Source organism: Erpetoichthys calabaricus, chromosome 5, assembly GCF_900747795.2.
Source record: "Erpetoichthys calabaricus chromosome 5, fErpCal1.3, whole genome shotgun sequence".
NCBI classification, from domain to species: Eukaryota; Metazoa; Chordata; class Cladistia; order Polypteriformes; family Polypteridae; genus Erpetoichthys; species Erpetoichthys calabaricus.
This window is the reverse complement of record NC_041398.2, coordinates 135,272,258-135,285,993: the sequence shown is the minus strand read 5'-3', so window position 1 is coordinate 135,285,993 and position 13,736 is coordinate 135,272,258. Positions and strand designations below refer to the sequence as shown.

The following is a 13,736-nucleotide window of genomic DNA, read 5'->3' as shown; positions in this document are numbered from 1 at the left end:
AATTTAACACTCAAATCAAATCAACAAAGTATGCAATCACTTAAAACTTGGAAGGATTCTATCCATGAAAAATTTGGACGTGAGCATCAGTAGGCTATGAATCAAGTTACCCTAACTATTCTATAACATTTCAGTACTTATTTACTGTTCTGATGCTGATCTTTCTGATCATGAAATAGGTTATTACGATAGCGACTGACAAGAAGAATTCGTAATTATTTGCAGAATTACGGTATTTGAAGGTTGCTCTAGAGTGCCTCTCTCTCTTGCACGATTTGGCTCAAAAACTAATCAGCACATTGTCATCACATAACAGGCTTAAGTTTCAAATTTAGTATTTCTCCATGCTGCCGTTTTAGCTCTAGACTGTCCTCAAGAAACTTTGACACACAGGCCAATACATAAACACACACACCCCATCATTGAGATATCAATGTTTTCGGTATCAGGGGACCCTAAAAAGCCCAGATCCATCAAAAACCAAAGATCAAAATTTTTGACGAAACTAAAGCTTTCGCTTATCCTCCATAAACAACAGGTTTTGGTGGGGGAGGGCGCAAAGCAAAAAATGTTTGTGAGTAATGACAAGGGTATTGAAGAACTGTGAATGTAGAAATCAGACTGCTACAAGAGAGGAATGCCTACTCTCACTATTGCAAGATTATTGAATTTGACTAAGAATATTTAGAAAAACAGGAGTGTAGAAAATTCTAGTTATCCTGTAAATATGTTAAAACAATTCTAAAATAAATAGTAAAACTCATTCTGTAAAATGTTATGGGCAAAGTTTCTACTTAAATTAGAAAAATATACCTAGAAACATTCCATTTAGAAAATACACAAGAGCACAAACTCTAAGTACATGTACTCCAAAGACTTTTATGCAGAGCCTTATCAGCCTTGAATGTCTTGCACATATTATACCTGTCTCATCCATGAAAGCTATTGCTCGTTCCGCTTTGTGTTGCATTGCTAGTAGTGCTGCTTGTCTTCCCTCGAGTGCCTTCAGTTGCTCCTGCTGCTGCAACATTCTTCTTAAAAGGTCATGTTGTTTTTTAAGATTTTCAAGCTCCTCCTTTGCATCACGATGCAAATCTCGTCCCTGTAAAAAGATAAATCTATGAGCAAACTAAAAATAAAGCTACTAAAATAGAATATTACACATTTCTAAAACACAGATGGTAATTTACATTATTTAACTGTAAATGTCAAAAAAGTAAGAGGCATCTACTTGTGATGATTGTGAAGCTCCATAGTATTTCCATTATAAAATAAAGTAGCTTTACTAACACAAGTCACTGCATCAAATTTCTTACCAGCTCACACTCATGTTAAAGACCAACAGAGCTGGACTCTAATAAAGCGCACAATATTTATCAAAACGCAAAAACATTTATAATAACTAATGAATATCTTGATGCTTTAATAAACACTTCCAACTAGAAGCTACAGAATAGTGGGTTCAAAAATAATCAAATGTGAAAAAATGGGGAGGCTTTGTTAATTTCTTCAGGATATAATGCAAACTTACAAACTACATTTGGAATTCATGTTGAAACACAAAAACGGTTCAGTTTTAGTGGCATTCCTCTTATTAGTTAAGGCTCACAACTTTTTGCCCATTCCTCCTAGATGGAATGATACAAATGTGGTCATCTTAAATTCAATTAAGATGATGTCAAGAATACCATTAATGATGGATGGTAATGTTTTGTCTTATCTTCCTTGGGCCACACTAAAAGTCATCAAATCAACCTGAAAAATAAGCATGTCCTCAAAAAATTGAATAATAATAATTCATTACATTTATATAGCGCTTTTCTCAGTACTCAAAGCGCTATCCACACAGGGAGGAACCGGGAAGCGAACACAAAATCTTCCACAGTCTCCTTACTGTAACAATGTCATCATCATTTAAAAAAAAAAATGAGTACTTGATAGCCAAATCCAAATATACCAACACAACACAGCCTACCATAAACATTCAAGAAATAGACAAGGCCTAAAACGCCTGGCACTTAAGTGATGGAAGAGACCCAACCAGTTTGCTCTAAATCTAACAGCTCTGCTAGGCCAATGCAAAGACAAACAGTAGATTCTTCATGTTCTCCTTGCTCAAAGAAATCATTTACCATCACTCTTAAAATACCAACAGATACAACATGCCACTGGATCAGGTTACAAAATACAACAAAGAAGTGCTTTGGAATTTTAGGTGGGGCTGGAGATAAAGGAAATGAAAAATGCTATGAAGTACACACAGGAAGAAACTAAATGTTTAATTAACACTAGAATTACCAAAGCCTACGAAAAAACTTGTAAACCCGGCCCACCTTAAATTCATTCACACTTCTCCGTCACTGTCTTTACAGAGATAAAAGTGTACTTGTTTTGTTATACTGGAACCTTTTGTGAAAGTGCTTATTTGATATTTGGACTTCAGTCTTCAAACATTATATACTTCATGTCAAAACTTTGTCATTGGTACTAAAACATAAAAAAAGTTTGTCTTTTAGGTATGTGTTCAACATTTCTGTCATGCTACACTTACATAGATCTTTGTAGACACGGAACACACATGAAATGCATGTGTTCCAAATAACGATATACTATTTACACTACACAGCTCCTGGTACCGCACTAACAAACAAACAAACAAGGATTGAGCTGGGAGAGCGATTTTTGTGGCAGTGGGAGGATGGGATAGTAGGACGCTTGCGGCTTTTTCTTATCGACACATTTACAAAACAAAAGACACTGACGGAGACGTGTGAATGGATTTAAGGTGGGCTGGGTTTACACATTTTTCCGTAGGCTTTGGTAATTCTAGTGTTAACTGTTCATGCCAAAAAATTGATGGACAGCTAGAGGAAATTAAATACACGCTCACATTCTGCAGTGCAGCAACTTCAACAGAAACAAAGTTCTTTGAAAAAATAAGGAAAATTTGAAGATGTTTTTGATATCTGAAGGGGTAGAAACTGGAAATCTTATTTGAAATTCTGAGAGATGTCATTAAGGAAAATCTAATCTAGAAACCTAAAGATCATATTATTTACCTGTTAAAAGTTCTCCATAAACGTCCATCATCAAGTTCAACAAATACCAACATTACAAAAAACAATTAATGCTGCTCCATAGAGAAAAAAAGATTCTCTCTGACAGTAATGAAATATAATTTTTTTGGATATTTTTATTGACCACTGAGAAGAGGGTTGATTTTAATAGTATTAATTAGCAACTTCTCTCGTCATCCATTGAACACAGGTTAGCTCAGACAGCTAAACCAACGACTGTGATAAGAAGATGCACTCATATGTATAATTCACCCGCAAACGCAGAGAAAACTTTTGACTATCAACCTTCCAAACCTGAAAAATGTCTGATTAAGGAAGGGTTTAAAAAAGCATAAGAAATAACATATTAAAGCAAGGGATACCACTCTGACATAAAAAATGAAAGAATTAACCTGAAGTCTAGGAAAAAAAGTCAATTACAATCTACACTTTAATATACCCTTATGACCTAGCCACAGGAATGCACAAAGTAGTGTGTTTCTTTGTGCCAGCCCCAAGCCTACATAAATGAGAGTTACATCAGGAAGGGCATCCAGTGTAAGATTATGAGAACAACAATACAGATTCCCATACCGGATCAGTCGAGGACCGGGTTAACAACAGCCACTACCAATACTGTTAACCAAAAGAGTGCTGGCGAAAATTGGGCTGCTTTTGGCCGAAGAAGAAGAGGAGGAAGGCATGTCCACAGGCAGGAGGAGAGGAGGAAGGTAAAGAGTAGAACTGAGGGTAGGAACTTTTAATGTTGGCAGTATGACTGGTAAGGGGAGAGACTTAGCTGATGTTATGGAGAGAAGGAAGATTGATACATTGTGAGTGCAAGAGAATGGAGGCAAGGTGGATTGGAGGTGGGTTGAAATTGTTCTATCATGGTGTGGATGGGGGGAAAAATGGAGTAGGGGTTGTCCTGAAGGAACAGTATGTCAAGTGTGTTTTGGAGGTGAAGAGAGTTTTGGTCAGTGTTGATTATGAAGCTGGAAATTGAAGGAATGTTGTTAGTGCATATGCCCCACAAGCTGGGTGTGCAATGGATAAGAAAGAAGATTTCTGGAGTGAGCTGGATGAAGTGGTGGGTGAGTATACCCAAGGGAGAGTGGAGGAAAATGCACACAGGTAGATTAAATCCTATGCAGGAGGGTCAGTCTAAAGGAGATTGTAGACTGCAAAGTGGTGGCAGGGGAAATCTTAGTTAGACAGCATAGAATGGTGGACTGTAGGATGATGGAGATCAAGAAGAGGAGGAGAGTGAGTGAGTGGAATGGGGAAGTACAGGAGAGTATACAGAGGAAGTGGGCAAAGAAATAGTGGGAGTATCACAGAGATGCAAAGAGTAGCCAGGAGTACAAGGTGATAAGGCGCAAGGTGAAGAGAGGTAACGAAGGCTAAAGAAAAGGCATACGATGAGCTGTATGAGAGGATGAACACTAAGGAGGGGAAAAAAGAACCTGTACTGATTGGTTAGACAGAGGTACCGAGCTGGGAAAGATGTGTTGCAGGTTAGGGTGATAAAACATAAAAATGGAAACATACTCAAAATGGAAACGTACTCACAACCGAGAAGAGTGCGTTGAGCAGATGGAATGAGAACTTGATGAATGAAGAGAACTAGAGAAAGAAGGCTGGATGATGTGGAGATAGTGAATCAGGACGTGCAACAAATTAGCAAGGAAGAAGTAAGGACAGCTATGAAGAGGATGAAGAATGGAAAGGCCATGGGTCCAGATGACATACCTATGGAAGCATGGAGGTGTTTAGGAAAGATGGCAGTGGAGTTTTTAACCAGATTGTTTAATGCAATCTTGGAAAGTGAAAGAATGCTTGAGGAGCAAAGTAGTGGTATACTGGTACTATTTTTAAGAATAAAGGGGATGTGCAAAGCTATAGTAACTACAGAGGGATAAATTGATGAATCACAGCATAAAATTATGGAAAAGAGTAGTGGAAATTAGGTTAAGAAGGGAGGTGATGATTAGCAAGAAGCAGTATGGTTTCATGCCAGGAAAGAGCACTACAGATGCAATGTTTGCTCTGAGGGTGTTGACTGAGAAGTACAAAGAAGGCCAGAAGCAGCTGCATTGCGTCTTTGTGGACCTGGAGAAAGCACATAACAGGGTGCCTAGAGAGGTGTTGTGGTATTGTATGAGGAAGTCAGTAGTGGCAGAGAAGTACGTAAGAGTTGTACAGGATATGTACAAAGGAAGTGTGGCAGTGGTGAGGTCTGTAGTAGGAGTGACGGATGCATTCATGGTGCATGTGGGATTACATCAGGGATCGGCTCTGAGCCCTTTCTTATTTGCAATGGTGATGGACAGGCTGACAGATGAAATTAGACCCCCCTTGGAATATGATGTTTGCTGATGACATTATGATCTTCAGCAAGAGTAGTAGGGATCAGGCTGAGGATTCCCAGGAGAGATGAAGATATGCTAGAGAGGAGAGGCATGAAGGTCAGTAGGAACATTACAGAATATATGTCTAAAAATACGAGGGACAACAGAGGAGTGGCAAAGATGCAGGGAAAACTGTCTGGCGAAGGTGGATGAGTTTAAATACCTGGAATCAACAGTACAGATTAACAGGTAATGTGGAAGGGAGATGAAGAAGAGAGTGCAGGAAGAGTGGAGTGGATAGATAAAAGTGTCAGGAGTGATTTGTGACAGATGGGTATCATCAAGGGAGAAAGGGAAGTTCTACAGGACGGAAGTAAGACCATCTATGTTACATGGGTTGGAGATGATGGCACTGACCAAAAAAACAGGAAACAAGAGCTGGAGATGGTAGAGTTAAAGACGTTAAGATTTGCACTGGGTGTGACAAGGATTGACAGGATTAGAAATGAGTACATTAGAGAGTTAGCTCAGGTTGGACGGATTGGAGACAAAGTCAGTGAGGCGAGATTGTGTTGGTTTGGACATGTGCAGAGGAGAGATGCTGGATATATTGGGAAAAGGATGTTAAGGATGGAGCTGCCAGGTAAGAGGAAAAGAGGAAGGCCTTGGAGGAGGTTTATGGATGTGGTGAGAGAAGACACAAAGGTGGTGGGTGTAAAAGAGCAAGATGCAGAGGACAGGAGGATATGGAAAAAGAGGATCCACTGTGCCAACCTCTAACAGGAGCAGCCGAAAGAAGAAGATGAGATTTAATAGACCCTTATTTCACTTTTTAGCACATGCCATCAAATTTAGATATCAGACTTGTTAGTATTACTTACAAAAATTAGTAACCAAAAATGTGGAACAGTGAAACACTGTAATGTTTTTACTTTACTGGGACTTCTTAGTTGGAAAAAAAACTATTACTGATATTTCTGAAACTCTGGTATATCGTTGTCAGTAGGGAAATTTATATTAGGGCACACCCTAATTGACTTGACACGACACCCTGCATTACAGCAAGTCAAAAGATGGCATTTCTAGTATTTGATCTTAGCCTTGTTTGGAGGTGGGGATGGGAACAAGAAAGAGCAACTATCATTTAACCTTATTGCTATGGTTACACTGTCAGACATCATTGGCAACATAGATCAGCATCATAAAAGTTCAAAGAGGCAATTTTTTTTTTAAACTGAAAAAACTGAAAAAAAAAATTTTCAGTGAAGTAAAATTAATTTAAAAATAAAATGACAGCAATTGCATTTTTTGAGCTGATATATTACAGGTATCAATCATGAACTCAAAAGAAGAAAGTGCTATAATAGTGCAGTAAAATCAGAAAGTTTCCTGGGGGAAGCTATTTATGAATTAATAATTAACCTAGGTTGAAAAGCTATTTTGTTGACCAGACTTTTCAAAATCAGTTTTTGTAGGTACTTTTGGAAAGTGCTTCTGATCTTGTGTTAATTAAATGTAATCAAACGTTACATAAAAAATGGCTGACTAGCTCTTTAATGGGCATTACTGTGGTGCAGTGGTTCCACCGATTGTTCTTTGTTGGACTGCAAGTTTTTATGTGAATGTGGAGTTTACACATTCTCTCAATTTTACATGGGGTTATCTCCTCCAGTACTTCAGTATTTGTCCCATATATCTAAAATGTGCTGCTCCGAGAGTGTAAAAGTGCATATGTAAGAAAGCAGATCTTGCGATGCACTGAAACCTCATTCAGGATTGCCTCTATCTTGCACACAATGCTACCAGGACAGGCTACATTCCCCCATGACCCTTAACTGAATCAAACAGGTTTGAAAATATTACACTGTATGACACATTTATGCCACTGAATACACTATTCTTGGTTTCTATAAAAGTTATATTTCCTGCAATTCATGTAGCTAGGCAGAGGTGTAAATTCAGTGATATGTCACTAATCAAGATACTTTTCTGAAAGTGTCACTTGTTGAGCACACTTAAATCAAAATAAAAATGCACAACCAAAACCATGATAGAATATAAAAGTATTAGTCCTCAAAATCTGAAGAGAAGATCCCATTAGAATCACACCTAAACACCCTGGGGAAAAACCCAACCCATCCCATAAACCCTAAAAACCTGACCAACCAGTACCCCAATACATTGTAAGGGCACATAGAACCAAAAAAATTAAAATTAAAAAGAATAAAAGAAGGCTATGCTCAATTCAAAACCAGAATCTTGAGAAATTTGTCCTCATGATTCATGGATTGTCTCTGCAGCCTTGATTTGTGGATGTAACAAAACTTGCATCTCATTTGCTTCCCCCGTTCAAAGATGAAGTTAATTTGCTAAAACATATATTTGTTTAAAAAACAGCCACTAAGAAGCACAGGAAAATATCCTACTAGCCACCAACATTTCTATGCCAGAAAACTTAATATGTTAGACATTAAAATCACATAATTCTATCTAAAGGCAACAGAAAAATTTATTGTACTTCTCTATTTAAAAAAAATGTTTCAGCATGCTAAAGAAAATTAAAATAGCACATGCTCATCCTGATGAAAGATAATGGCGAAACACGAAAAGCCCAAAACAGAAATCACCTTGAATTGAAAGCACCAAAAGTAAGGCATCTTTCAAATTATAGTCGTAGTGAAGAAAGAATATCTGAGATTCGTTAGGAAATTTGAAAGTGGAAATTGGAAATAAGAGAGGCATGCTGCATATTTATAGGTGTGAAAAAAATAAGACAGAACTTCAAAGGCAATGGTTAATGTACCTTTGAGTGCTCTCCTTGATCCTGGCTATTAATCCTAAAATGCCATATTCCTCTGCCATTCATAGCAGAAGTTTCTGTTTTTTCTTTAGGTGTTGTAGCAACATCTAAGTCAGAATAATGTTCTTGTGGAGCTGAATTCCCTAGATTGTCCTCAATTCTGGGTCGAAATCTCAAAATACGAGATCCCTCCTTTGTAACAATTTTGTAAAATTTTAAAGAAAAAAAAAACAATATCAATAATACTTGACTGCAAACAAATAAATGAACATCACAGCTTATATTGAACTAAATAAAACTTGATTCAAAATATTTTTTCTGACACTGAATACTAAATTGAAAAATGTGATTTTCACACCTTTATTAATAAAATTAATTTAACCACAATTTTAACATCTTAAGGCACAACATGTATCAAGAAACATATGATCTGAAATTATTTAACTCCTACCTTTGAATGTATTCTAAGACAATTACAAATATAAAATTTTTGACATGTCTAATTTGGCTGTCAAAAGTAACTATTTCAACATTTTAAAATTAGTTCAGTACTCATACTTCATGGTATAGATCAGGGCTACTCAAATATAAATTTGAAAGGTCCACTTACTAAATTTCCATTCAGTCTGAGGTCCGGAAAAGTGACGGTCAAATTCCAAATAGTGAACTCCAAAAAAAGGCAATCCCCAAACTTTAGAACTATACACAAAAAAATGACATGGTAGGCCTTTTAATGTGAAAGGTGACACCTTCTTTGTGCCACCAGTTGTTTGAACTTGGGCATAAAAGGTGTGAGGGCAAGGCGGAGGCACTGATGTAAATGTTCATTGGTGAGGGTGTTGCGGTATGTGTTTTTCACCATGTTCATAGTGGAAAAGGCAGATTCACAGCAGTACGTTGAGGGAAACATTGTAAGAATTTGAAGGGCCATCTTCTGCAGGAGAGGAACACCTGCTGCAGTAACCATCTTTGTCCAGAAGGTGACAAGGTCACAGTGAGATTCCTGCAGTGCTAGGTTTTCTTGTAGCTCAATTAACTCTGTTTGCAGAGAAGCAGCACTGGCCCATTGGAAGACTTTTGTGGCTTCATTTGAGAATTCTGCAATATTTTTGACAAGAAATGGATTTTCGATGCACAGCAAGACTTGTTTTCCCAAAGGGAAATCTTCAAAGCGAGTTTGGAAATTTTTAATCAGCTTGTCCAGGAATTCAGCATAATTGTGATGGTGATGTTTTCCTGCAGTCTGATCCAAAAGTCTTGGGAAGTGAACCAGGTCCTGCTGTAAGTCACATTTGAACACCTCCAGCTTCCTCTGGAAAGCACGGACAGCTAACATGAGGTCACACACTGTGCTGTTTTTGCCTTGGAGCTTCATATTAAGGTCATTAAGATGGGAAGTAATGTCCGTTAGAAAAGCAACAATTTCCATTTTCTCGTCATTCTTCATGAAATCCACAAACGGTTTGGCTTTTGCACTCTTCTGATCCAACAGAAATGTCTCCAGCTCTTTCCGCAGTGCCCAAAAACGCTCCAGTACCTTGCCTTTACTAAGCCACCGGACATTGTTGTGAAGGAGCAAATCATCAAATGTTGCATTCACCTCTATTAGAAATGAGCGCAATAAACGATGTTGCAAAGCAGAGGATGCTCTCAGATAATTGACTAGTTTCATGACTGTTGTCATGACTTCTGAGTACCTTTCTCCAAGGCTGGCACACAAAACCATCTGGTGAATTATGCAGTGGTATGCCATGAGGTCAGGGTGGTGAGTTCTCAAGCGTGACACTAATCCCCTCTCTTTCCCAATCATACATGGTGCGCCATCAGTAGCAATGGAAACAACATGCTTCAGGTCTATCGCTCTGTCTCTAAGCATCTGTGTCACTGCTTCATAGATATCATCCCCCCTTGTGTGTCCATGGAGGTTTGTGAGACCCAAAACATCTTCATGAAATTCTCCCTTTTCTTCATCAAAAAATCTGACAAAGACCATGAGTTGTGCATTGTCCGTGATATCTGTGGATTCATCCACAGCCAATGAAATGAATTTGGCTTTTTTTACAGCAGAACTAAGTTGTTCAAGCAAATCATCAGCGAGTTTTTCAGCTCGTCTTGCAGCAGTGGAATCAGAACAGGGTATTTGGTTTATTTTCTGGATTATTTCATCCTTTTGAGTCCCTTCAAACAGAGCAGTCACCACTTCACTCATACACTCTTTGACTACTTCAGCATCAGAGAAGGGTTTCTTGTTTTTTCCCAGGACCCATGCTACTCTAAGTGAGGCTTCTGTTGCCCGCTCCTGTTGTGTGGCTGATCTAACTATTACACTGCTTGTAGCTTCATATGATGATTTCAGCTGGTTTATTTTTATGGTCCTTACCTCTGAGTTCTGAGGGTAATTTTGTTCGAAATGTGCATGCTTGGTTTCATAATGGCGTTTCACATTACCACTTTTGATTATTGCTACCGTCTCGTTGCAGATTAACTCTTTTAGGGCGGATGTCGACTTTTGTCGACAGGAGGGGTTGAGGGCGCATGTCGACAAAAGTCGACATCTAGGGATAGAGGGCGACAATCAGCTGGTAATGGCGACAAAACACACTGTCGCGTCACAGGCATTCCCTCTGTGCTTGGAGGAATGCTAGACTTGTTGACTCAGCAAATGATCCTTAAGTGTGCGTGAGTTGCGAAATGTAAACAAACACTAACAAAGACAAGATGGCATCAACATCTCACGAGGGAGCGAAGCGAGTCGAGAAAAGAAAATACTCGGCAGAAGACATTTTGCGCATAATCGCGGAGCCCGACTCTGATTTCTCAGAGTTGGATTTCATAGACAGCGATCAAGAGATTGAGGAAGAGATTGAGGAGCCGGCATCAGCCGATCGGAGACCAGCCGATGCCGCCCCAGCTGCTCAGCTGGCAGCTGAGCGCATTCGCGCTGCCAGTACACCTACGGCAATTTTCGCATGGGAGGAATACCCAGAAATTGATCCATGGGAGCCGATCTGGCTAACTGACTTTACAAGAAGGCACGGCTTGCTGCTGGACAGAACGGATTACAAGCCGCTGGACTATTTCAAACTGTTTTTTCCTGAGGCAGTTTTTCAGCTGATATCTGAAGAGACAAACAGGTATGCAGAACAATTTTTTGAATCGCGGGATGCGCTCACTCCGCGATCTCGTTTTTCAAAGTGGAAACCCACAACAAAAGACGAGGTGAAGGGCTTTGTGGCATTGCAGATTGAGATGGGACTGGACTGGCGATATAATTTCAGGGAGCATTGGTCCAAACGTGCTTTGTCACCGGGTGGCTTTGGACAGGTTATGCCGCGTGATCGGTACGTGCTGCTGCAAAGCTTCATTCACTTTTGTGATAACAAGGAGCAAATTCCAAGGGGTGAGCCAGGCTATAATCCGATGTACAAAGTTCAGCCCCTGCTTGACATTGTGGAGCCTACATATAAACAATTTTATCAGCCTGGCCGTGATTTGTCTGTGGATGAATCCATGGTAAAATATAAGGGACGGCTTTTTTTCAGACAATATATGCCAGACAAGCCCACCAAGTATGGCATAAAGGACTTTGTACTGGCAGAAGCAAACACTGGCTTCTGCCTGAAAGTAATTACTTACACAGGAAAGCATTCTTTTCAGAGAGAGAACTGTCCTTTGACAACTCAGGTTGTGCTGGAGCTGCTTCAGGGGTATGAACATTTGGGACATGTTGTTTACATGGACAATTTCTATACATCTCCAGAGTTGTTCATGGAGCTACAGAGCAGGGGAATAGGAGCTTGTGGCACAGTCAGGGTGAATAGGAGACACATGCCTTTACAGCTGAAGCCAGACAGGCTGAAGTTGAAAAGAGGGGACAATCCTGTTTTCATGCGGGCGGATAACTTGGTGGCATTGGCATGGCATGATGTCAAACGGGTCACTTGCCTTAGTACAGTTCACACTAACAATTTATGTGAAAAAACAATTCGTTCAAAGGGAAACCCAGCAGGTAGGAAGCTGGACAAGCCTGTTGCGCTTGAAGAGTATAATTGTAAAATGGCTGGAGTAGATCGACTGGATCAGATGCTGGGGACATATGCTTACGGCCATAAGTCCACCAAGTGGTACCACATTGTGTACCATCGCCTGCGTGAGATTGCACTCACAAACGGATTTCTATTATTCAAGCAGGCAAACAGTGACAGCACTATGACTGCGGCAGATTTCCGCAAGAAGGTGGTTGACAGCTTGCTGGAAGAATATGTCGGAGTGCCTTTTGCAAAGCGAGGAAGGCCAGCACAAAGGGCAGTGCCAGACAGGCTGACTGAGCGCCACTTTCCTGCCACATATGAGGATAAAAAGTATAAGCCTGACTGTGTTGTGTGCAGCAATAGACTACTCAAAAAGAGGCACCAGTGCAACACATATTGTAAGCAGTGCAACGTGGCAATGCATGCAATTGGCTGCTTTGAGCGATATCATACTTTGCAGGACTTTGCCTTGTAGCATGTACAGTATGTGCAATAATAATATGTTAAATTATATAGTATGCAGGCTCATACAAAATGCAAAACAGTTATATTTGTCAAAAATAAATATTTTTTGTTGATTTGATATGTTAAACAATTGTTTTGTGTTCTTTTTTTAAAAAAGTTATTTTCTGGAAAAATATTCAGCCCTGGGAGAAAAGAAAAAAAAAAAAATTAGCCCTAAAAGAGTTAAACACATTGGTTTTCTGCTTCCCACGGGGAGCACGAACGCATATTTTTCTGTCCACTCACTCTTAAATTCGCGGTTTTCAAAATCAACTTTTCTTTTCTTATCAATGTACTGTCTTGAGCCAGCCATCTTCACTTTCAGTCAGCAAAAAAAAATTCAGTTATCGAAATTTGCACTGCCTGCGAGTGATGAGACTGCCTGTTCACCGGCCTGACCCAGAGCACGTGACCGGTACATAAATCTGGCTGCCGTGAATGAGCGAGCGAGTATTGGGGGGGAGGCGGGGAGTAGTGGGAACGATACTGTTACAACTCGTGTGATTGGACATAGATGAAGCAACCAAACCGAGTAGAAACCTCAAAGATATATCGCGCGGAATCACAATTGCGCACTTCATTGAGAACTCATTTGGATTATGATTAAATTTGCATGTTTGTTTTGGCGTCGGTCCAGATTTAACCGTATTTGGGTCCGGATGCGGACCGGAGTCCGCCTATTGAGTACCCCGGCTCTATACAGTTTTTACGATTAATGCAGAGGAAATGATTCTACTTCTTATCAAATGCCATGCCAAGAGGCAATGTGAAAAATAGATTTTTATTAAACAAAAAAAAAAAAAAAGTATATGTTTAACTCTAGCTCTAAATATAAAAATAAAATGCAGTTATGTATAACATGTCCATGTCATCCCTTAATTCCAATACACAACATATGTCCACCTTTTATGTTACCAAAAAAAAAAAGTTTGTCACCAAGATATCTGAAAACTATACAGCAAAACGTTTCATTAAAAGAAAACACCTTAAAATA

General features: G+C 39.4%; 1 protein-coding gene across 7 annotated transcripts in view; it reads right to left on the bottom strand.

Moving 5' to 3' along the window:
• pcm1 (pericentriolar material 1) overlaps positions 1-13,736 on the bottom strand; it is a 206,423-nt gene that overhangs the window by 123,594 nt on the left and 69,093 nt on the right. For 5 of the 7 annotated variants that reach the window (XM_051928278.1, XM_051928280.1, XM_051928282.1 and 2 more), the window contains exons 7-8: positions 8,211-8,399; positions 925-1,102 (exon numbers count right to left, since the gene is read on the bottom strand). In XM_051928278.1, the coding sequence (XP_051784238.1) occupies positions 925-1,102; positions 8,211-8,399 (367 nt within the window). The remainder of the gene's footprint in view (positions 1-924; positions 1,103-8,210; positions 8,400-13,736) is intronic. The other 2 variants (XM_028802081.2, XM_051928283.1) reach the window with 1 other exon arrangement.